The sequence below is a fragment of the Balaenoptera physalus genome (assembly GCF_965194825.1).
Source record: "Balaenoptera physalus genome assembly, chromosome: 3".
Classification (NCBI taxonomy): domain Eukaryota; kingdom Metazoa; phylum Chordata; class Mammalia; order Artiodactyla; family Balaenopteridae; genus Balaenoptera; species Balaenoptera physalus.
The window spans coordinates 66,807,651-66,832,543 of NC_138890.1; the positions used below are offsets into that span (position 1 = coordinate 66,807,651).

The 24,893-nt window shown below is 40.6% G+C and overlaps 1 protein-coding gene and 1 long non-coding RNA gene across 3 annotated transcripts in view; both read right to left on the reverse strand.

Annotated features, from left to right (window-relative positions):
- The window catches only part of LOC309657420, a 1,054,509-nt gene that overhangs the window by 889,631 nt on the left and 139,985 nt on the right, over nt 1-24,893 (reverse strand). The window lies entirely within an intron of this gene.
- The window catches only part of HSPA4 (heat shock protein family A (Hsp70) member 4), a 40,361-nt gene continuing 24,803 nt past the window's right edge, over nt 9,336-24,893 (reverse strand). The window contains exons 8-19 of one of the 2 annotated variants that reach the window (XM_082454739.1): nt 22,008-22,084; nt 20,375-20,526; nt 19,772-19,878; nt 19,214-19,347; nt 17,802-17,983; nt 16,674-16,763; nt 14,522-14,674; nt 13,510-13,635; nt 12,611-12,718; nt 11,016-11,135; nt 9,775-9,936; nt 9,336-9,584 (exon numbers count right to left, since the gene is read on the reverse strand). In XM_082454739.1, the coding sequence (XP_082310865.1) occupies nt 9,381-9,584; nt 9,775-9,936; nt 11,016-11,135; nt 12,611-12,718; nt 13,510-13,635; nt 14,522-14,674; nt 16,674-16,763; nt 17,802-17,983; nt 19,214-19,347; nt 19,772-19,878; nt 20,375-20,526; nt 22,008-22,084 (1,615 nt within the window). In that variant the 3' untranslated portion in view covers nt 9,336-9,380. The remainder of the gene's footprint in view (nt 9,585-9,774; nt 9,937-11,015; nt 11,136-12,610; nt 12,719-13,509; nt 13,636-14,521; nt 14,675-16,673; nt 16,764-17,801; nt 17,984-19,213; nt 19,348-19,771; nt 19,879-20,374; nt 20,527-22,007; nt 22,085-24,893) is intronic. The other variant, XM_082454740.1, reaches the window with a different exon arrangement.

Sequence of the window (24,893 nt, forward strand, 5' to 3'; positions counted from 1 at the left end):
CAGGTGTCCTCAAGCTGCAGCGGGCAGGGTGAGGATATGCTTCTCCTCCCTCCTCTATCACCAGGCCGGATTCCTGGTTGCTTTATAGACCCTGTGGCCTTTCCTAGAATCTGACCTTGCTCACCACCACCCCCATCTCTGGTGGTGTATATCATCTTCAATTTCAAAAGGCCCCGAATCCCCATATAAAATAATGGCTGCAAAAAGGGGTTGTGGGGAGGGGTGTTTTATGTGATTCCACCCACTGGCCCCCGGCCCCTCATCTTTGACCACTCCCTGCCCTGCCTGCACTTTCCACCCAGAGCTGTTTGTCGATCCCTGCACACCTTTGGTCACGCTCTCTCCTCTGTCTAGGGCTCCTGCACCAACCCCTCTCTCTTTACTTGCTTATGTAGCTGCCACCCACTCACCCTTTACCTCTCAGCTCCAATCCCACCCTGGGATTGATTGTCAATTATCTGTTTATTTGTAGGCCCCAGCAAAGGAAGGGCTACAGCAAGACAGCTCTGGGCCCTGTTGTATTTACATCCCTGGGACAGGGCAGAGCCCCAAGGCTACTCAGAGAATGTTCGTGGAAAGGACCAATGAGCCAACAAAGGAGGTCCAGGCTCCCCATTTGTTGCAACCTCCAGGTTTCCTGGGGTTGTTGCCATGGCTCCCAGGCGCTATCCTCTGGTGGCCACTGCCGGCAGCCTACTCTGAGAGGTGGGCGCCACCACAGCAATGCCAGATTGTCGGGAACCATTTATTTTGTAAACTCAAATGATCAGGAAGCAATTTCACTAACAGATAGTGCTGCTTGATGAGTTCATTCCAATTCAGGGCTTATTTTTAAAGTGTCCTTAAAAGCTACATGGAGCAGGCTGAAGAGCTGAGTGTGATTTAACGGAAATCGCGTGATATCATGTCTCACCTGAGAACATCGGAGCGCCGAGGCTTTTCCCTTGGACTGTGAGGACCCCTCCGAGCTACAGATACCGCCTCCAGTTTGAGGAGGGGCGGACAGGGGTGTGCCTACATGAAGCTGGGCTCTGGAGCCTGTGGGCCCAATTCGAGAAGGGAGCTCAACCCAGCAAATGCTTCTGCACCCTGGGGAAGCTCTTAGCACAGCCAGGAGAAAGACACGCACGGGGTAAGAAATCACAGACTTACCTACCTGGTGAGGGCCAGGGAAGTAAGATGCACCGTGGAGATAGGCCGAAGGCCACTGGTCCTGGAGAAGAGGAGCCCCACACGCTAGTGCCCTAGTCACGCCGGGACAGGTGTAAACTAGATGTCGTGTCCAAAGAGACGCATCGCCCTGCCGTCACAAGTAGTGTCAAAGAAATTCCAAACTTGACTTGGCCATTTCCAGAGGAACACTGCATCTTCCTCGCCTCCTGCTCCCCACGACTCTACTCCGGTCTCTCCCTTTCCACCTCCAGCCCACAACCACCTTCACCCTCAGCTGTTGGTTGTCAATCAACAGCCTCATTCATTTCCCCTTTACCCATTACCCAGGTTCTCTATTCCCAGAACAAAAGCATCAGCATCACCAGGAGCTTGTTAGAAATGCAGATCTTCGGACCCCACGGCAGTCCTTCCGACTCAAAAACTCTGAGTGTAGCGCCCAGTAACCTGGGTTTTAACAGGCTCCCCAAGGCTTTCAGAGGCACAGTTGAGCCACTGCTTTACCTCAGAGGAGAGCCCAGGAGCTGATCCACAGGCAGGATCCTCCCCACCACTCTCTCCCCTGCTGTTTCAGTTCAATCTCTTGTACCCGTTCTCCTGATTTGGCATTAAAGAAATCTGGAAAACAAGTAGCCAAGACAGAACTCACAGAGGGTGGGCAATGGCAGGAGATAATCCTCTTTAAATGGATGGGGGTGGAGGAGAAGGCCTGGGGACCCTCATATACCAGGGAACCTTGTGTCTTTCATATCACTCACACGGGGATATCTACCACGAGGCAAGGAGGGGACACTAACTAAAATACAAAATACACTAAGGAGGTGTCTGGAGGCTCACATTTACCCCAGTTCTTCTGAAGCTGGTCTTAATCCTCTGCAGCAGAGCCCAGGATTCAGAGAGTCATACAGCTGATTCCTGGGAATCTCTATGCACACCTGGAGACCCTAACCTCTACAGAGGTCAGGAGCAGCCCCCTTCTGGGGCTACCAGTGGGATCACACCGAGTCAACAGGATAGGCTCAAGTCACAAGTAGTGTCCTCTGGCACTAGGTAGGGTGGATGCATGTGCAGCTCAGGGGCAGGAAGCAACACTGCCTCTCCAACCCAGGGGCTAGTGACCACGCCCCCCAGAAGGAGGTCAGGGCCTCTCGGCTCCCTAGGCTGCCCATCAACAACGTTCCTTAGGAATCTGGGCTACTGGCAGGACAAGGGCAAGAAAGAAGTTTCCTCCACAGCCCTGGGACTGCTTATACCTGGGTTAGCTGCTCCTTGCACTGCTAATAGGGCTTAAAAAGGCAAATTACATGCCTGGTGCTTGCAATGCCTTTATCCCTCTTATTTGTCTAGAATGTCTTCCACATCCATCATTTCATGTGATGGGCAGAACTGGTGTGATCACAATTACACAGATGAAGAAACTAAGGCTCCTAGAGGTTTTTTTTCCAAGTCAAAATATGGTCCATGATCAGCATCACCTGGGAGCTTGTTAGAACTGTAGTCTCCCAAGCCCCTATCGAATCAGAATCTGCCTTTTAGCAAGAGCCCCACCTGAATTTGAGAAGCACTGGGCTGGGTACTTACTCAAGATCTGGGGTCAGTCCAATATTCTTTTACTTTTTTTTTTTAATTTTTTTAATTTTATTTTATTTTTTATAAATTTATTTATTTATTTATTTATTTATTTAGGCTGTGTTGGGTATTCACTGCTGTGCGCAGGCTTTCTCTAGTTGCAGCGAGCCGGGGCTACTCTTTGTTGCAGTGCACGGGTTTCTCATTGCAGTGGCTTTTCTTGTTGTGGAGCATGGGCTCTAGGGCCTGCGGGCTTCAGTAATTGTGGCACGTGGGCTCAGTAGTTGTGGCTTGCGGGCTCTAGAGCGCAGGCTCAGTAGTTGTGGCACACGGGCTTAGTTGCTCTGCGGCATGTGGGATCTTCCTGGACCAGGGCTCGAACCTGTGTCCCCTGCATTGGCAGGCGGACTCTTAACCACTGAGCCACCAGGGAAGTCCCCAATATTCTTTTACAACAAGTGATGCCACACTTAGAGTGATAAGGACCCTTTACTAGCAAAAGTCCATAAAAGTTCTCTGCTTTCTCGCCTGAGGCCTCTGTTAAACCACACTTGTTTTGCTCTTAGCTACCCTGAAGGAGAGGAGACGGAGGTCTGCATTCTCTGAACTCTGGGACTCCTCAAGGAGTAAAGCCTTTACTGGGGCTGACCCCAGGCAAAGGAAGAGTGATGCTGCCCTCAAGTGGCAGCTTCAACACTGCCGTTCACACAACACCAAATCAGAACTGACTGGAGGAGGGCCATCGGATTTTCAGGGAGCCAGATGATGTCATATGCAGAGCAATTGTTTTGGGGGACAAAAGCCCCATACTCTAGGCACACACCTTTCCAGAAGATAAATGTTTTTCAAAATAGCTGGAATAGGGATTCCTGGCTCTGCCATCCACCTGCTCTGTCAGCTTCGCCTGCTTTGGCTTTTTCCTCATCCACAAAGTGGAGAGTTGAATATGTTTTCAAGAATAGTTCTCATGTTCTGAGTTTTTTATTCACTGAAAATACTGCACGTGTGTATTCAAGTATCCCGTGCTTCATGCTGGCTGCAGGGGGCAGTTGTGAACTAGGCAGAGTCCATCCTTCAGTTGAAGGATATAGAATAAACATGGACAGGACCAGTCACAGAGGAAAGGCCCCTCACCCAGCCTGGGGCTTTGTTTATGACTGCATGAGCCCTCCCAATTTTCTGAGTTCTATTACACACCACCCTCCTGGTCTTCATGGCAGTCTCACATGAGTTCTAGAAGACTGTCTACCGGCATTGCTGAAAGGTACCCTATCATTTGGGTCATCCTTTTCTGGAACATCTACTGATCCAGCTCATCCTCAGAAATGCTCTGCTGGGATTTACATCGTGGAAGCTGAGGCATTGAGGCGGTTTCCCAAGTGTTTCCAGCTTTCTCTCCCCCAAGCATTTAGCCAAGTCTTGACCAAATAGTAGACCAGTCTATTTTAAATTTTAAAGTGCATGTAGAGGGAGCTTCCCTGGTGGCGCAGTGGTTAAGAATCCATCTGCTAATGCAGGGAACACGGGTTCGATCCCTGGGCCGGGAAGATCCCACATGCTGTGGAGCGACTAAACCCGTGTGCCACAACTACTGAGCCTGCGCTTAGAGCCCTCGAGCCACAGCTCCTGAAGCCCGTGCGCCTAGAGCCCAGGCGCCCGTGCTCCGCAACAAGAGAAGCCACCGCAATGAGAAGCCCGTGCGCCACAACGAAGAGTAGACCCCGCTCACCGCAACTAGAGAAAGCCCGCGCACAGCAACGAAGACCCAACACAGCCAAAACTAAATTAATTAATTAAAATAAATAATGTGCAGGTGTAAAAAACAATGTATGCGTTAGGGAAGGGCCTGCTTACTTGTGATAATTTTAAGTGCTCTCTCTCCCTCCATTGATCCAGGACTCCAAATCTTACCAGTCTACCTGGCCTTTGAAGGATGTACACACAGACACAACTAATAGAAATGGCCCCAAACGTAGCTCCATTTTTTTTTTTCTGCTTGTTGTCCTTGAACCTGGCAAATCCCAGGTTAGAAGTATTTCCCCTTTTCTCCCTCCCTGCCCTTATAGCATGTGTCAAAACTGGAGTGACAAGGTCAGGATTAGCATGGCACTTGCTCATGGCTATTGGACTGATCTGGAAAGCAGTCTGTATTTTCACATCCTCTGAGATCTTCCCTTCCCTGATCCCCCAGAAATGTATTCCCTCCGTTACCATCCTGGAAATGTTGCTCCTATCCCAACAAACATGGCCGTTTTTCCATTTTGCCTCCTACCCTGCTGCTTAAGAGGTCACCTCCTTCATTTCTACAGTTATGGCACCTACTCCAAATTGCAGTAATCCAGCTCAGAGGACCAGGGCATTGAGGGTCATATCCCAGGGCTGCTCCAGCCAGAGGCAAGGGAGCACCACCCAGGAAAGGAATGCCATGGTCTCCGGGTAACTGGAGGAAACTATCCCCTTTTGCACACAAGACAGCGGGCCTAGGATGCTGCCAACCTCCTTCCTCCCCAAGTAGATCCCTCATTTCAACTAGGCCAAGCTTCCTGACCAGATACTCTCCTCCACCTGAGGCCTCACTGCACGCCCACAAAGCCCAGCTACCCCCCTTCTAAAGCACCCTCTCAGCATCTAACCTCACTGGCCACTGCCACCTCTCACTTCTCAAATCTCCCTCCTCCCTAACATGCCTCATGGATGATCATTCCCCTCTGGCAGCTGCTTGTTTCCTTCAAAGCTTCCGCTTCCTCTTCCTGACACAGCCAAACACCATCCTTCACTCTCTAAAGCAGAAAGAACAAACCCTGACCCCCAAAGCTTCCTTCCGCATCCAACTGTATCTTCAGGATCTCTCGATTCCATGTCTGTACAACTTCCTAATCTTATCCAGACTCTCACAAACATCTGCACTGACTCCTGCAGACCGGAAGCTCCACATGTCTATTACATCCAGGTTTGAAACCTTGGAGCCATTCTTTTTGAAATATACTTTTAATTTGTTGAACATTATAAAATTCCAAAATGCTTATTACAGAAATCTTAGAAAATACAAACAAGCAAAAACTTACAAACAGAAATCACTCACAATCCCACACTGGGAGAAAACCATTTCATTTTGAAACACCTATCCAGTTTTGATATTTATGCAAACACATTCCATGTTCTTTCCAAACATGGGAAGCTGTGCATATTGTTTTATAACCTGTATTATAATTTTACATAAGAAATGATCTGTTAAAGCTAAAGAAAAATGATTGAAATCAATCAAGTATACAAAGTGTACTACCAAAAGCCAGATCAATATAAAATGTCAATAGGCCCCTGAAGCCTAGCCTGAGTTGCCTTGTCATTACCCTATAAAGGTTAACTACTTCCTCTGCTTCTAACAGCATGGTTTTGTTTTAAAGTCACTTTTCCATCTTCCCCCTTCCTCCCGTACCAAGACCTACCATTTCCCCCTTCATTTGGCTCATCCCCCTAAAACGTGGATTATTTTAAAAGTTCCACTACCTCCAACTTCCCCCAGGCCCCACTCACTCTGCACATGTCACATGAGCATCCCTAAAACATTGTCACTCTCAGGTCAGGCTAAAAGCCCCAGTGCGCCACACCAGGACTCCAGTCTCTCAGCCCTACCACCTCTGACAGTGCCCCAACAAAAACCCCTCAAGATGTTTGATAGGCATCTCAAAGGTCACTGCTCTAAAGCCTCTGTGTGAATTCTCACCAACCCGATGGGAGCCATAAAAGAAGTCCTTCACATTAAGCTGAAGCTGCCCCATTGCAAAACCCTCCCACCAGCCCTGGCTTGCCTCCAACACCCTCTTCCCCAGTGACACCAGGGATGCTGGTATCTCTCCTGGGTAAACAGGTATGCTACTCTTTCCAGGTGATTCCAACAGCCCTATAAAATGGCTACACTCTGGATAATCACTAGCTAGCTGGCTTCCCACTCATATTACCAGGTGCCCACTCTTCTCCCTAAGACAGAGGCCCAGAAAAAAAAAAAAGACTTTACTCCAGACACTTCTTGAAGGTGGCGGGGCACAGGCCCTGTTGGTAGGCCTGGCACCGGGACTATTAAGTAGCAGGACTACAGGGAGGAAGGTCCCAGACCCCTCCCCATCTAGGCCCTATGCTTTGTATAGTTAGGGTCTCTTCTGGTGGCTTCACCCCCTTTCAACACTCAACACCACCCCACATACACACCAAGACGCACATGCATGCACACACTGTTGGAACTGTCACTGGTAACAACTGTTACTAGCACATTCTGGGCCATGTCCTGTTCTTTGAAGGGGCAGTCATCAGTCCTGGCACTGGCCTTTATAGGGCCGTAACCCACCTCCTGCTAATATCAAAACCCTCAAAGGCCCAGTCACAGGAGCAAGGTAAGGATTTCTAAGTCAGAGAACTGGGCCAGGACTCCGCATGGGAGAATAAGTATGGAAAGAGCTACTTCTTACCACCCAGTGTGCTAAGCCTCCAACGTTCTTCAGAATGGAGGTCTCTGACAAATGTTAACTACTTGGAATTTAGCTTAGAGGACTCTTACCTCTAGAGAAGAGTTTTTATTTAAAACACAAAAACATACAAACATACACACATACACACCCTTCATTATGAAATTAAGAAAACCATTCCTTTGAGTGTAAGACAGGTTTCTTTTTATTAAGTTTTCCTAAAACTTGTCTCATGTTTACTGAATGTTTTTCTTTGTGTAAGAACGTAACCTGGAGCTTTAACAAACCAATTTGGACAATGCAACCTGGATAAATGCTTGTCTGCACACAAGTCATCGATTACCATTCTCTGGCCTGGCCTCCATGTAAATCCAATTGGTCTTAAAGCCTATCTAAACAGAGAGCAAGCAGACCACATCATCTTATTTCTAGTTTAAACTTTAAACCTCAAACTCACCCCCAACCCAAGACCCACACCCGCCCCCACACACAGAAGAAAATTTTTAGAAGAAATGGCCATTAGGAACTGAGTCAGTTGCCTAAGAATTGGCTTAATCCTGCAGCCAGCACTCCTAAGTAGCTCTAGGCCTCACAGCAGGCCCGCTGGAACTCTTGAAGCAGGACAAGTAGAGAATGGATAGAGGAGGCTCTAAGAACAGGGCCAAGTCCTGGTGCTGCGAGGCTTCCACACATGCTTACACTCCGACATAAATACACTTCCACCTTCCTCCTCTAAGTGATGTTTCTCTATAGCACTGTAGAGCTTGTAACACTCTAAATTTTTTAGTGCAGAGATGGACAGAAACTTATTCTAGATATGCAAGGTATAATCTTATTTCTAACAACATAGGCCAAAATTAACAGAGCAGCTCTCTGTTATACAGATTAACAATTACAAAGGTCCAAAAAGTAACCAACAAAGATTTTAACAGTTCCTAGGGCAGGTACCAGCTCTGGCCTCTAATACTACAGGTTTCCCTTAGTTTCCAAAATGCCTCACTCCTATCAACACGGCCCAAAGGGCAGTCACAGGGAATGCTTTGGTGCTCCTGACACTGGCTGCACAGTAAGAATGAGGTGTTGCTAAAGTCAGCACCACACTTCTTTAACACTTATTTCAGACTCATCCAGTACAATCCAGTGCATCTTAGTTTTTTGTATGATCTGTCCGCTGTTTAACACATACAAATTGGCAGATTCATGACAGATATTAACACAACACGTAAGTGATTGTGAATGAGCAAAAAAGAACTTTTAACTCTTGTAAGACTTCAAGCTATACCTCAAATTTACACAGAACATCTCTAACCTGAATAAGCAGGCCAGGATACAAATCTTCACACCATAATTAACAAGAATCAATCCCTCAGTTAAATTTACCATGCCTATATCCAACAGTACGTCTACCCAATTCTAACCTTCCGAAGAGAAAATTATTTAGACTTTGATACTTGGGATATTAGTGGACATACTTTCAGGAACATACATTCTCAGGAAGAGCCTCCAGGTCTAAAATCCTCAGTTAACAACTTGCTCCACGTGAAAGGATCTATTTTCCCAGGAGCAACACACGGCATTTGTAATAGGAGCTCCTTTAACTGGGGGAAGATGGGAAGATAGGAAGACGGGGTGGGAGTCCCAGCGGAGCTGACTGACACGTGAAGAAGCTCAGAGCATACCTTTGTTGTTCTCTGTTAATCCATGCCATGCTCTCTAGTCCTCAGAAACAGAGGGAGACCCCTCCCCCATCCCCACACCAAGCAGGGAGCCTTTGTGGCAATCTCCACAGCAGATGTGTGAAGCACAATTAGAGTTCCTGCCATATATGTCATAACAAAAAGTCTGCTTGATAGCTAGGTATAGCTTGTGCTATAGCTCAACTTTCTAAAACAAACTTCTCTTTGTATAAGCATGATTAAACATAAAAGGAGTGAAGCATAAGCTCAGTAAGACTAACTGGGCTTCTAAATAGTACCATTATGAAAAAGATACAATGCACTTCATTTCTGTATCTAACTATTTCGAAGTCAAAATGCTCCATACATTACCTATATCCCCCCCCCCCAAATCCCCTAAAAACTAAGAAATCTCCAGTATTTAACTGCTCTAGTTGATATTTAGAACAAAGTTGACAACTTAAAGCTTTATAATAGTCTGTTTTAATATAAACAATTGTTGGAATCAATCAATGTCCATTTCAGGAAGCTTCTTGTCTGAATCCGAAGGCAGAGCTGTGTCTGTACCCTGCTCAGCAGCCTGAGGGCCTGGGCTGTCTCCTTGTCCATCCACTGGTCCATTCTGCTCTGCATTTTTTTGCTCCTCTTTTGGAGGTTCCACTTTGGGTTTTGGCTTTGAAATTATAGGGCTACAGATACTCGTCAGCTCCTAGAACAATAGGAGAGAAAACTGTGGTTTCTTGTAACAAATTTTACATGGCATACTAAAATCCAAGTCCACCCTCTCCGATCCTATCCCCAAGCCAGAAGCAAAGATGCAATAATGAAATTCTCTCCTATAATAATAAATAATGAGACTGACTAGAAAAGACTATTAAATCTTTAAAATCATACATTACTTTAATTTTAGCTTCAATCTCTTTTGCCTTGACAACTGGATCCACGGTCAGACTCTGCTTGTTCTGCAGATTCAGCTTGTTATTCATCCACTCCATGGCCTCATTCGTGCTTTTTTCTACCCTCACCAAGTCAACAGCATCCAAATGGTCATACTGGTCCTCCTGCAACCAGTAGCCAACCAGACAAGTGTCAAAGGATGATACTGTCCCTACTCATATATTGTCTAGTTCTTTACCATCTTTCAAAAAGTTACAATCTTTCCCAAAATGAAGCCCATCTAGCCTCACAAACTACATAGACATTCAATTCCCGAAAAATTCAGAAAAGTAACCCCAATTTTTAAAACAGAGGAAATACATTTAAAGGCCAAAATTACACAAGGTGGTAATTAAAATGCTTCAGCAGTATAAATAGCACATGCTTTACACAAAATCTTATAATTCCACAATGCAAAAAAAAAAATTACATGTCATTAGGTATGAGACCTGAGGTTTAGGCATCCTTGTTAGGAACCAAAATAATAATGAGTACAGTTTTTTAAAAGAGGCCTTTCAGAAGCAAAATTTTTTAATTAAAAGTAATTTTTTTAGAAAGCTCAATTTATCTGTCTTAAAGTTTCTTACACTGACAATACATCAAGAACCTGGAGTATAATAGTGGAGTTAACCAAACTATTTACCAAAGTTTGAGAGCAATCCAAACTTTGGAATCAGACCTCAGGCCAAATCCCAGCTCCCCCAGTAGTAACCTTGGGTGAGGATTAAAGAAGTTAGAAATTATCTATAAATGTTGATACTACCACCTACTTCATAAGGGTACTGTGAAAATTTAATCAGATAATATACTTATGGAATATATATCATATAGTGCTCAAAAAAAATGAAAGTAGTTTATTGTTGAGACAGTCCTACATCTGCATAACAAACTAAATTATTTGCCTAATGTGTTCTAACACCAAAATAGAGCAAGTTAAGTCAATGATCAAACATTTCATAACAAGAAAAGGAAGCTGAATAATATTGCTCAATTCCATAGTCCCCTTATTAAAGAGAAGCAGCAAATCCCAGGGTTCTTAGTAAGATTATATAAAATATTATACATTACATTAACATCCAAAAAGAAAATACTATCATTAAACAACAGTTAAAAAGAAAACAAAGAACTGCTACGTAAATGTCTCAAAACTTAACTCTACCGAAACAACAGTAGGGAAGAGGAGAAAAAAAAAAAAAAAAGATACCTTGTTTTTGAAAGAGCTGATTACTTTCATAAACTGTTGGATTTGTTTCCCTAGTTCGTCAAATAATTTTGGTCTTTCTTCAGATTCCTGGAATCGTATCTTAATAGGCTGACCTAGATTCTTAACAGAAGAGAGAATATACAAATTCTTCACAGGGGAGTTTAAACTGTAAGAGTAGTATCTTTCTACTAAGATTGATTATGAATTAAAATACATTTAATCTCCATGTTCTATATATAAGAAGTTGAATATTTTTCCCCAGCCAACTGAAATATATCCTCAGTCTACATGAGAATATACCTCAATACTGTTCCAAGTGGAGCCACTTCAACTTGTCACTTGAACCCTAGTTCTCAAAATACATTAGGGAGACAACCAAAAATTAGGTGCCTCCAGACAGTGATATACAACACCATATATGAAGTACACTTGAAAAAATAAAAACAACAATTTTTTTTAAACCTGTATCTGACAAAGCCTCCAGCTGTAACCATCAATTTACCAGATAAGATTAAACACCAGAGTTGAAAAGGAGCAAAATTCAGACCAGGAATAAATCCTCCAGCACGAATGATCAAGTTTTTTCATCAACTAAGTAAGGGAGGAGAAATGATGGAAGGAGAACTACAGACACAGATTTAAGAGACATATCAACAGAATGTATGGACCCTGTTTGGATCCTGAGTCAAACAAACTAAAAAATAATTTATGAAGCAACTGGAACCTGAAAACGGACTGAAAATATGGTGGTATTAAGGAATTTTTATGCCTGTGATAATGGTACAGCTTAAGGCTACATTTTCTTTTAAATACACATTGAAATATTTTTGGATTAAATATAACCTGAGAGACTTGCTTAAAATAACTGGGAGTGGAAAGGAGCAGAAATGAAACAAAACCGCACGTAAGTTGACAACAGTTGAAGCTATTATTCTGTCTACTTTCATGTGCTGGACATCTCCCATAATAAAGAGTAAATCAAAAACCTCAATGGGAAGGATGTCACTGGAGACTCTTAATATTCTTGCCAGAATGAAAGGAAACTGCAGGCACTGTCCTTCAGCAATTCCATTTCAGAGGTTAGTCACAATGGCCCAGTTTGACAAGAAACGAAGTAATCCAGAGAAATGCAAAAAGTTCTTCTTGTGTGTTTGCATCTTTTTCCAAACAAAAGCCCTCAACTTTAAATAATTCTTTGTGCTTTTAACTCTAAGGTGTAACTATCAGTTTCTTTATATACAAAACCAGACGCTTCTGCTCTATTGAGAATCAAAGCTGTATACACGCAGCCCTGCTCCAACTGCACTGCAATACCTTTAGGACAGGGGTGCATCTTGCTAGTCTTTCCATCTCTTGACACCAAGAACATACTCAAGCTCCAATTCAGTGAAACAGTTTAGGTCTAAACTCAATTTCCAGAAAAATTCTTTTGCTATTACAAAGTTCTAAAAGAAAGATAGTGAACCTAAGTGATAAAAAGTATAGCTCTTCAGTCACTTTCAACCTGCCTTCAATTACTTAACATGAGAATTACTCTCAATTTTGAGATATTCTCCATGGAAACTACAGCATTTCTGCTTTCAAGAGTCACTCACTTTTAATTCAGCCAATTTATCAACATAAACTTGCTTTGGCTGGTCTTCTCCATCCTCATACAACCAATTTTCAGTATCTTCTAGTTTTAAGGTAAAATTGTTACGGTCCTAAAGATGAAGGAAATATTGCAATTTAGTCAGTCAAAAATCAGTTGATTCACAAATGAAGAAACAGGCACAGACTATGATATATATGGATTTTCTTTAAAATACGGGGGAGTGGAGAGATGGGGATATGGAAAACAAGATTGACAAAATGTTATCTTGTTTTATAGGTACAAGGGGGTTTATTACACTATTTTCTCCACTGTAGGGGACATACGGATATGTTTGAAAATTTCAGAATTAAAAACTACATTTAAAACTAAGTGAGTTACATAGTTAATAATACTGTAGTGCATATATGAAAGTTACTAAGAGAATAAATCTTAAAAGTTCTCGTCACAAGAAAAAAAATTTTTTAAGTACGTGTAGTGATGGATGTTTAACTAGACTTATTGTGGTAATCATTTCACAATGTATACGAACATCGAATCATTATGTTGTACACCTGACACTAATATAAAGTAATATGTCAATTATACTGAATTTTTTTTAAGAAGTGAGTTAAAATAAACATCAGGGAAAAGTAAGCTGATTTAAAGAAAAATACTAGGTAAAAAATAGCATGCAAAAATGTATCAAAAAGTGACACACCAAAAAAAGAGTGATGCACAAAGTCTAACCTTCGGGAAACACTCTATCAATAGAAAATAAAACGATATAAAACTTCTCCCCAAAAAAGTGCATTTTTAATCATTTTTCTGTATACCTACAGATACAAACTTCCCTTGTTAACTACATTTAAGGATCCTGCCGGAAGACGCACACTAAGCAGGCACACTGCAGCACATACTTACATCTTCACTCACAAACTTCTCATATTCACCACTAAGCTTGTCTCTCATTTCGTACACGTATTCTTCTACTGCATTCTTAGCATCATTCCTCTCCTTCTCTAGTTTATCCTGCATGATCATCTTACCCTGTGAACAGTACAGTCAGACATTCAGAAAACTGAGACAATTTCCCCTTAACTATTAAGTAATATAAAGGTAGAGAAGCCTTCTTCCTCAAATCCTTTTAGTTCTGTGAATCATCCACGGAAAGAGAGCTGGAAGCATCAGTCCTTAGTACATTATGAAGATCAAGTGAGAGTTCTGTGGGTGTGCTTAGAAAAAAAGAGCAATAGAAGAAATATCAAGATGTTGAAACTCAAAAGCAAAAATAAGGAAAAGAATTTAAGACAAGAGAACTTTAAGAAACTATTAGTTCAATGTCACAAGGTGAGTATACTCTGCTTGTATTACATACCCAGGAAAATCAAATTATTCATATAGTATAGATGCTAAAGGGTCTATGAAACAAAACTATTCTAAGATCCAATGTACATATGATGAGAAACCTCACAGACAATAATTAATTGAGTAACTGCACTCCAGGGTCCCAAACCTTGCATCGCTCACCATAACTACAGTTACATATTGACTGGCAACAGGGAAAGGAACTAATAAACAAAATATTAAGGCTAATGTGATTTCTCCTGCTGATCAACTTCCCTGACCCTGGCCTCAAACATCCCAATCGCTAGTGAACAACCAAACTCACACACCCAAACATGAATGATACCTCCCCTAAATGTCAAAGATCTCATAACAGAGTTTTTAGCAATAAAGACATAATATCACCATAAAAGAATTTTGATGTTATGTCTTGGGATCTATTAAACTTGTCCTCCAATATCCCAAAATCTAAAATTGTTCTCAAACCCCATACAACCTAAAACACATGAAGGTCACTAGACACAGAGTTTGAACACTACGGTCACGTTAACTTTTTAGCTTATTGTTCTAAAAGACTTAAAATAACCACCTCATTTTCAATGTACAAGTTGAGCATCTCTCTGTCTATCTGCCATAACAGCTGATTCTCAATTGGCAGGTCCACAGTACTGGTCTTCACTTTTGCCTTCTTGGCTTGAGGGGGCTGGTCCATCTTTTTGTCTTTTGATCCAGCTTGAGAAGTCTAAAATAACAGAAATCATTAAGAACACTTATACAGACTCTTAAACTTCCAAATGAGTCATGTTTCAAAGGCTGGCTTTGCTTTTTTATTAACTTAGTTTGTGTTCTTACAATATCTGGAAAGTTAAAAATATAAATATTTTTGACTATAAATAGTCAAATCCATAGAGATAGAAAGTAATGGTGGTTGCCAGGGGACGGGGGGAGGAGGGATAGAGGAATGGGGAATTGTTGCTTAATAGGTAGTTTTAGTTTGGCAAAATGAAAAAGACTGTAGCACAATGTGATTATACTTTACACTACTGATCTGTACACACACATACACTTATTTACATACATATACACACAAAAACAACCTCCCATAATCCCACTATCAACATATAATCACTATTAAATATTCTCTAATTTACTTCCACTCTTATCTAAACATATGAACATGCAGAGGAAATTAGTGGGGAGAGGGTATGAAATTTTTAAGGATCAGAAATCCAGTAGTAATATGACTTCCAGAGTATCTGCACCTATTTACATTCTCACAAGGAGTAACAGAATCCATTCCACTGTACCCTGGCCAAAAAAAGGAATTCATTTACCATGATCTATTATTTTCGTTGGGTCAATAATCTTTTTCCACACAGTTATAAGGCATACTTATTTCTTCAAATTGCCTAGTCATATTTCATCCAGCGTTCTCTTGGGATCTTTGTGATTTTTCCCCCTAAGTGATTGACTCTTCTAGTTTTTTTCTAATCTTCTATTATTTGTCTATGCAACCTTTTATTGTTGAATCTATCCACCTTTTCCTTTGTGATTACTTTCATTGCTTTTATGCTTTGAAAGCTCTTGCTGATCCACAAATTAGAAAAATATCCATTCCAGTTGTTTTTTATTTGTAACTTTCAAGTAATCTAGAATACAAAGTCATTTCCCCATCTCCTGTCCAAATCTTAAATCAGGGCTGATTTATGTATCATTTGTGTTTTATTTCCCTTAGAAACAATACTATGAAAGGCGTCAGTTCCCGAGCCACCTCAGGGAAGCAACATAAATAACAAACCCCATGAAACTTGCCACAGCTCCATGGCATTGGGGCGGGGGCGCGGGGGGGGGGGGGGGGGGGGGGCGGGCAGGCAGGCGGGTTCACCTCTCTCCTTTCTCCTCCCCGACCTTCCCAAACACAGAAAAATACATACTTCTCTTGCCCACTGCTGCCTCCAACCCAGGCTATAACAGGTCTTCCACCTTGGAAAAGGCCTACAGTACACTGAAGCATCTATGAGGATGATTTCCTCTGCCATTTTTTTTTTACAATTATTTGCACAGCTAAAGGAATAAAATTTGTTAACTGACATGAAAATGGGTACCAGACTTAAGCCTCCTAAAGGCTCTGCCAAACTTTTTTAAATGCCGCAATCAGAAATACCTTAGAAGGTGAAATTATACACTGCAATGTCATAAATAATTTGAAAGAAAAGCTGTTTTCAATGCTGATGACAAAATTTAAACATGAAAACTCCAAAGTTAAAGAACAGGTTGTAAAGGATCCAAAAACGCTACATATTCATTTAAATACTTGGGATAAATATTAACATTATTTACAAAATATATTTCAAAACATTATTATTTAAAACAGTGTATTTCAACAAAAAGACAAGTTTCAGAGAGTTGACAAAATTTGAAAAAACCATCTTTCATTGTTTATTAGTAAAGAATAAATTATGGGTAGGATGACTATTAGTAACAGCCATTCAGAAACCAGCATGAACCAATCACTAGCCTAGTAAAACTAGGGCTTCTGAGTGCTTTCTTCCCACAAACCATCCAGACTAAAGTTCAAAGACCATTCTGCCAAAGATACTTTCCAACCATACTACAAAATCTTGCTTTAAAGACTGTTCAGATAAATGAAGATTTCTAATATAATTCCCTTCCAAGACATATGTCAGCCAAAACCATTATGTAAAAAGACAGCAAATCATACTCTAAAACACAAGTCATACCTCCATTTCTTCAGACTCTGCCTTATTTTCTGCTGGTGTCTGCTGCTGTTGCTCTTCAACATGTGGTTCCTCCTGATCCACTTGCATCTTCTGAAAAACAGGTCACATCAAATCCTGAAACTAGGAAATACTAGTGAAAGACTAAGCAACCTTCATGACACATTGGCAAAATCACATGATGTGCAATTCCTGCTAATTACCAACAATCAGACAACCCAGACTCAAATTCCAGCTATAACACATACGTTACACTTAGAACATGAAAGTTTTCCTCTCTGGATCTCGGTTACTACATCTGTACAACGGAAATAACTCTTGCCTTGCCCTTATATAAATAAGAGCGGCTATAGAACTACATTGTAAAACCATAGCAGTACTTATAAGCACACAGCGTGGCAATATTTAACACAATAAAATCTGAAGAAAGCATGAGTTTCTCCTAGCTTCCTCATGAATACATTTCTCTCAAAAGTCTTAACTTTTTCTAGCAGTTTTTAAATCAGCCTTTCCATCCTCAAAAGTACAACCACTGTGTACATTAGGGGAGGTGGACACCTTGAAAATTCTGTTAAAGGTGTTAAAAGAACAAAGGCTGACAGAAATGACAAAGAAGGGAGAAGTTTGTAGAGACCTTGAACCACACTGGCTTTCAATGCCTGCAGCACATTATAATGACCTCGGAGGCTTTTAAAACTGACACCTGAGCTCTAGCCCAGACCAAGTCAAACAAAATCTGTGGGGATGAGACCCCAAACATTTATAGTTTTATAAAGCCTTGATTTTTATACACAATAAGTACAAGACCCAGTGCATGATTCCAACAAATAAGTGTGAATTCTATGCTACTTGTGGAAATAATCAACTGAGACTCAGCATTCCCCAGTAATCAGAAAGAACCAAGAATAAGTCAAATTGAGAGGTGCATGGTCTGAAGGAGGAAGCCAACTATGTCCCATTTCTATACAAATTCTGTATAAAGACTTTGTGTTAGTTCAGATATGATGGGGTATGCATGCAAACCTACTCTCAGCAGCTCTGTCACCCAGTCTATTTGCTAGAATTTCTAGACAAGTGTCACCTCTGAGCCATTACGAATGGCCTAAAATGGTATAAGATTGTCTAGATTACCTCTTCCTCCTTTGCATTCTGATCTGTTTCCATCGGTTCCTCATTTTCTTCAAACTTGTGCACTTCCACTAGAGATGCACTGGACACACTGAAAATGCCATGGACATTTACTCGAACCTTGACTTTCACTTTTGAACTGGAGCCATCAGACTGAGGGGTGACTTTCTGAACTGAAAACTGAGCTAAGGACATAAGAAAGACAAAAGAGAACACATAACCTAAGAGGATGAATTCAAACATAAATACATGCCCATACTGCCAGGTTATGTCCATTTCTCAGTGAAAGGTCAGTAACATGATACTTCAAATAAGCAAAGTGGGCACTCTTAGAATCTTACTAAATCATCAGATTTCTCCTTCCTCTCTCACATATAGTCAAACTCTTATTTATCTTGTCTCAATTAAGGACTCAAGTACCTCCTAACTCTTCAAACATGTCCTTCCCTCCAGTGCCTTATTCCAATTCATCTTTATAGGCTACTGCCAGATAAATTCCTAGAATAGATTTGTCCCACTTTCCTCTACTGAAAACCCCAGTGATTCCATACTGCTTGTCACTTATCAAGAAACTGTCATTTCTAGATTCAGTTACTATACCAGGGTTTTGTTTATGTGTTTTAATTCATAAAACTCTGTAAAGTATGAATTATCACACCTAGTCCTGTTTTTAAAATGAGGAAAACAGAGTAGGTTAACTTTCCAAGCTTCTAAGTGCCATTCAGGATATTGCTAATACTTTACCCATGTATTCTAGTTCTGTAATTATCATGTTAACTCTAGTTTCTCTCTCCTCGACTGGTATTATATCCAGATTCTAAGTTTCTCAGAGTCAATGAAGACTCAAGCCAACATGGTTCCATAACCTGTGATACTGATTATCACAATTTCTTAATGATTTTCTGTGTACACCTAACTCTATGTTAGGGTCAGAATTGAACCTCTTCAACTCCTTTCAGTAAGTAGCACCACATTATGCACAAGGTATAACAATAATGTGCATTAACCAAGAACTACAGCCCAGGGAATTCCCTGGCGGTCCAGTGGTTAGGCCTCTGCGCTTTCACTGCCGAGGGCGTGGGTTCGATCCCTGGTCGGGGAACTAACTTCCCGCAAGCCGCACAGAGCATCAGTCAATCAATCAATCAATCAATCAATAAAAATAAAAATTAAACTAAAAAAATTTTAATTAAAAAAAAAAAAAACAAGAACTACAGCCCACAATAGGAGATCCAATTAAATAATGACCATCCTGCTGGTTCTAAACCTGGTAATACGACTGAAAGTGGTTTTTTTGTGCATGTGATCTAAAATACCTAAATTTCAGCATACTCTACTTGCTTTGCTATTCCAGTTCTCCCAAGCACACATAATTTTTCTTTTCTTTTTTTTTTAATTCTCAACTCTTTACTTACCTATAGCAGGATCTGGATAGGGTAAATCCTGAGGAGAGCTATAATAGGCCTCAAGAGTGAAAGGTTCCTTTCTATAAAATGTGAGTACTTTAGAGAAAGGAGCAGCATGATTTTTTGAAAAGACTTCACAGTCACTGAACAGAGGAAAAAGACAAAAACACAAATTTAGGACATTGCTAACACTTTTTACCCATGTATTCTAGGTTTGTAATTACTGTATAGCTCTAGTTACTCTTCTCAACTGGCACTGTTTGCAGATTTTAAGAGTTCCCAAGAAAAAAAATATGTATATGTGTGTGTGTGTGTGTGTGTCTAGTGTCAGTTTTAAACATATATATATATATATATACTCCAATCAGCACATAAAAGGCACCAATTATTTCAGCAGGATCAAATAAAAGAAGCTAGTAAGGACACAAACTTATTCTGATGAATGACTAAATAATCACTTTGCTTCATGCACTACAGCAAAATATTACAGATGTGTGTAACTTGAAATGGAGAGTATTTTCTAAGACTTAACACTTAAGTACAAAAATGATTAAAAAACATTATTACCTTGACCCTTCTTCAGCTGGAGAATTCCATCTCAGAGATATTGGATATGGTACTACATCAGTGATAGAAAATTCTCTGACTTTGAAAGCAGGCGATAAGATTGCACACTAGAATAATAATTTTTAAAAATTCCATTTGACAAGTAGACATACGAACTAATTATTACAATACCTATAAAGAATGACTTCAGAAGACATCTATTTACATTAATAACTTAATAGTACCTAAACTAAGTGGTTTTATAAATGTCTATCATTTGTCAAACCACCCATATAATCTAGCTATTCCTTATTATTTTTCCATTAACCTCAACCTTTATTTAACTGATGTATAACACTACTTCATGCAACAAATATGCCAAATTCTAGTGGTATTTCAGGCTTACGTATGTTTCTAGTGACTTATTTCATCTTATTACATGTTATATAGTACAAACAATTCCATTTATGAACACCACTTCTGACACCAATTTTAAAACAGAAGTTTTAGAATCTTAGACCTTAAGATCACTGAGCTAATCTCAGACTAGCTGGATACATAAGACCACTGCTGTATTTACAATGACCTATATAAATGGCTACCTGTGAAAGAAAGCAAGCTCACCTGCAATGCACAGCCTCTAGTAACAGCTTCATCGGCATTTAGTGTTGTACTAAGTTCTTTACCAAAAAATTTGCTGATCTTCTCTTTCACTGCAGGGATTCGTGTTGCACCACCAACTATCTCCACTGCATAAATATCTTCTTTCTTTAACTCTATTTAAAAACAATTAGAATAGACGTTTATATTAAAAGAATCTTTTAACTAGTATTTTACAGTGAAATAAAAAGAGCAATATAACGTCTTATCACAACAAAATAATTCACAAATGCATAACAAAACCCCACCACTCCTAATCCCCTCCACAATAACACGTGAGCGTGCACACAACACACAGGTGTGTGCTCAAAATAATGAGGGCAGAGTGGCACGACAATATTGGGACTTAAGAGGTGAGAGTCAGGAATACCTAATGTCCTACAGTGCACAAGTCCTACAATCTTGGAAACAGCCTCACACAAATAAATGTTAAAACATCAATAATTAAGCTGGCCATAAGGAAAATAAAAGGGCCTCAAAATATTGGACTATCCCTGACATGGCGTGAAAAAAAAAAAGTATGCAGATGCACGTCTAGCCACTCCAGCACTCCAGCCAGAGTATAAGCATAGGCCAGATTATAACACAGGTACAATCTCCTCATATCAGAAGGAGAGAAGGTACACACCAAGGCTCTGCTGTCACTCATAAAACACCTCTTAATACCACCTGGTTGGGACTTCCCTGGTGGCGCAGTGGTTAAGAATCCGCCTGCCAATGCAGGGGACACGGGTTCAATCCCTGGTCCGGGAAGATCCCACATGCCGCAGAGCAACTAAGCCCGTGCGCCACAACTACTAAAGCCTGCATGCCTAGGGCCCATGCTCTGCAACAAGAGAAGCCACCACAATGAGAAGCCCACTCACTGCAACTAAAGAGTAGCCCCCACTAGCCGCAACTAGAGAAAGCCCACGCGCGGCAACAAAGACCCAACGCAGCCAAAAATAAATATTAAAAAAAGACAAAACCCACCTGGTTACCTGGTCACATTTTGTGCAACAAACACTGACAATTTGTTGAGAAGGGCTATTTAAAGAAATGGGCTGACCCAGTATGGAAAGAACATGCCCCTCTGTGATAATCATTCTGATTTAAGAGCTGAGCCTGTGTCAAGATTAGAGTACATCTCAACACCATGAAATAGCAACCAACACAAGAGTGGACTCTAGGAAAAGGTTTGCGGAACATTAGTAATGCATTCCTAAATCAAACTTCCACCTTTTAGCCCAAGATAAAATTAAAGCATCCTATTAAGTATGTGATTATCACATCCTCCCTTTACTTATTTTTCAACAAAAGATTCACTGACAAAAAAAACCTACAAGACTACCACAGCAACACTGCTAAAGACAATTTTTACCACCATGAAATACCTAAGACTTTAAATCCATCTTTGAATCTGAATTACATTTCCTGGGAAAACTATCAGATTTCCCTAGACACTATTGGAGGTCCTCCAGGGGGACGATATTGATAAAAAGAAGTTTCATACAGCACTGAAGTAGTTCATACAGTGAAAATTTGTAAAACTGGAAAAAAAAAAAAGTAATTAACATTTTCCAAAGAGCCCAAGATGAACAGTCACAATAATACTTACTGGCCTGTTCCAAAACACTACGGAGTGGTGGCTCCACTCTAGCTAAGAGATCATCACACATCTCCAGAAATTTGCCTCTATGGAAAAGAACAATAAGAGGTTAAATCACATTCCACTTTTATGTAAAATAAATCTCTATAATCAAAAAGACAGATAACAAGTACTGGCAAGGATGGAGAGAAACTGGATCTCACATACATTCCTGGTGGGAATGTAAAATGGTGTAGCCACTTTGCAAGAGTTTGGCAATTGCTCAGCATGTTATACATGGTGCTCCCACATGACCCAGCAATTCCACTCTAGGTATCTATCCAAGACAATTGAAAACATATGACCACACAAAATTTGCACATGAATGTTCACAACAGCATTATTCACGGGCAAAATAGTGTGAAAAACCCTATTATCCATCAAGTGTATTCAGCAAAAAAGAACAAAAACAATAAAAGTGACGGATACATGCTGGAACATGGATGAACTTTGAAAACATTATGCTAGGTGAAATAAGCCGATCACAAAGAACACGTTATATATGACTGACCCCATTTATATGCAATGTTCAGAACTGCCAACTCCAAAGAGACAGAAAGTAGATTAACCACTGCCTAGGGCTTGGGGAAGGAAGAACAGATGGGGAAAGACAGCTACTGGGTACAGATATTTTTTTCTCTTTAATTAATACACTTTATTTTTTTAGACTGGTTTTAGGTTTACAGAGAAATAAACAAAAAGTACAGAGAATTCCCATACACCTCTTACCCCCACACCCAGTTCCCCTGTTAACATCTTGCATTAGTGAGATACATTTCTAACAACTGATGAGCCAATATTGATACATGATAGTATAAATTAGGGTTCTACATGATTTGACAGATGGTGTAAGTATTCACCATTACAGCATCATACTGAATAGTTTCACTACCCTAAAAATCCTCTGTACTCTACCTATTCATCCCTCCCTTCCACTGAACCCTGGCTAACCACTGATCTTTTTACTGTCTCCATAGTTTTGCCTTTTCTAGAAGGTCATATAGTTGTCATATAGAATGTCACATAGTTCTAGAATGTCATATAGTTGGAATCATACAGCCTCTTCAGGTTGACTTCTTTTGCTTAGAAATATACATTTAAGGTTCCTCCATGTCTCTTCACAGAATGATAGCTCATTTAGAGTTTCTTTATGAGGTGATGAAAATATTCTTAAATTGGGTTGTGGTAATGGCTGCACAATTCCATGAATATATTAAAACCCACTGAATTATATACTTTAAATGCGTGACTTTTATGAATTACATCTCAAAAAAAAAAAAAGAAAAATAGTGGAGGTATAGAATGCACCCACCAGAATGGCAAAAATTCAAGATCACTAATACCAATATTTGGTGAGGATGTGTAGCAACCGAAACAGTTTAAAATGACGGTTTGGTGGTCCAATGGTTAAGACTCCATGCTCCCAATGCACGGGGCCCAGGTTCAATCCCTGGTGGGGAAACTAGATCCCACATACCGCAACTAAGACCTGGCGCAGAATGCATGAATGAATGAATGAATGAATATTTTTTTAAAACTCTTAGCTTTGCCTAAATAAATAAATAAATAAATTGATGGGTAGACAGAAGGATGGATAGATGAATAGATCAATAGGTATGTGGAAAAAAACAAGTACAGTTAATATTATCAGTAGACCCTAAGTGGCAGGATAAGGATGTTCACTGTAAAATTCTTTCAGTTTTGCTGCATATTTGAAAATGTCCAAAATAAAAACATGAAAAGCGAAGGTACAGAGAGCATTCTAGAAAGATGCCAGCAGCAGCAGTAGAGGTTGTTCCTTTTTTTAAAGTTTTATTGAAATTTAATTCACATACCATAGAATTGACACATTTAAAGTGTACAATTCAATGGCTTTTAGTATATTCAGAATTGTGCAAACATCACCACTATCAATTTTAAAACATTTTCATCACCCTATAAAAGAGTATTTTCATCACCATTAACATTATTCTCCCAACTCCCCCACCAACCCTCCAGCCCTAGGCAACCACTCATTCTGGACATTTCATATAAATAGAATTAGACAAAATATAGTCCATTTTAACTGATTTCTTTCATCTAGCATAAACTTTTCAAGGTTCATCCATGCTACAGTATGCATCTGTACAACATTTTTTTTAATTGCCAAATAATATTCCATTGTATGGACATATCACATTTTGTTTATTTTATCAGTTGATGGGCATTTGGGTTGTTTCCATTTTGGGGGTTTTATAAGTAGTGCTGCTATGAACATTCATATATAAATTTTTGTGTAAATGTGCTTTCATTTCTCTTGGGTATGGAGTGGAACTGCTGAATCATATGGTAACTATATTTTACTCATTTTTATGTGAAATAAGTACTTCTGAGCTTTTATTTTTTTAATAAATTTATTTATTTATTATTTATTTTTTATCTTTGGCTGCATTGGGTCTTCGTTGTTGCACACAGGCTTTCTCTAGTTGCAGGGAGCGGAGGCTACCCTTTCGCTGCAGTGCGTGGGCTTCTCATTGCAGTGGCTTTTCTTGTTGCGGAGCATGGGCTCTAAGCGCACAGCCTTCAGTAGCTGTGGCATGAGGGCTCAGTTGTGGCTCACAGGCTCTAGGGCGCAGGCTCAGTAGTTGTGGTGCATGGGCTTAGTTGCTCCGCGGCATGTGAGATCTTCCCAGACCAGGGCTCAAACCCCTGTACCCTGCATTGGCAGGCGGATTCTTAACCACTGCATCACCAGGGAAGTCCCTTCCGAGCTTTTAGAAGGGAAGTGTGCACTGCCACTAGAGATGCACTGGACACGTTGAAAATAGCTTGGTGATTCCTCAAAAAGCTAAACATATGATTACCACGTGACCCAGC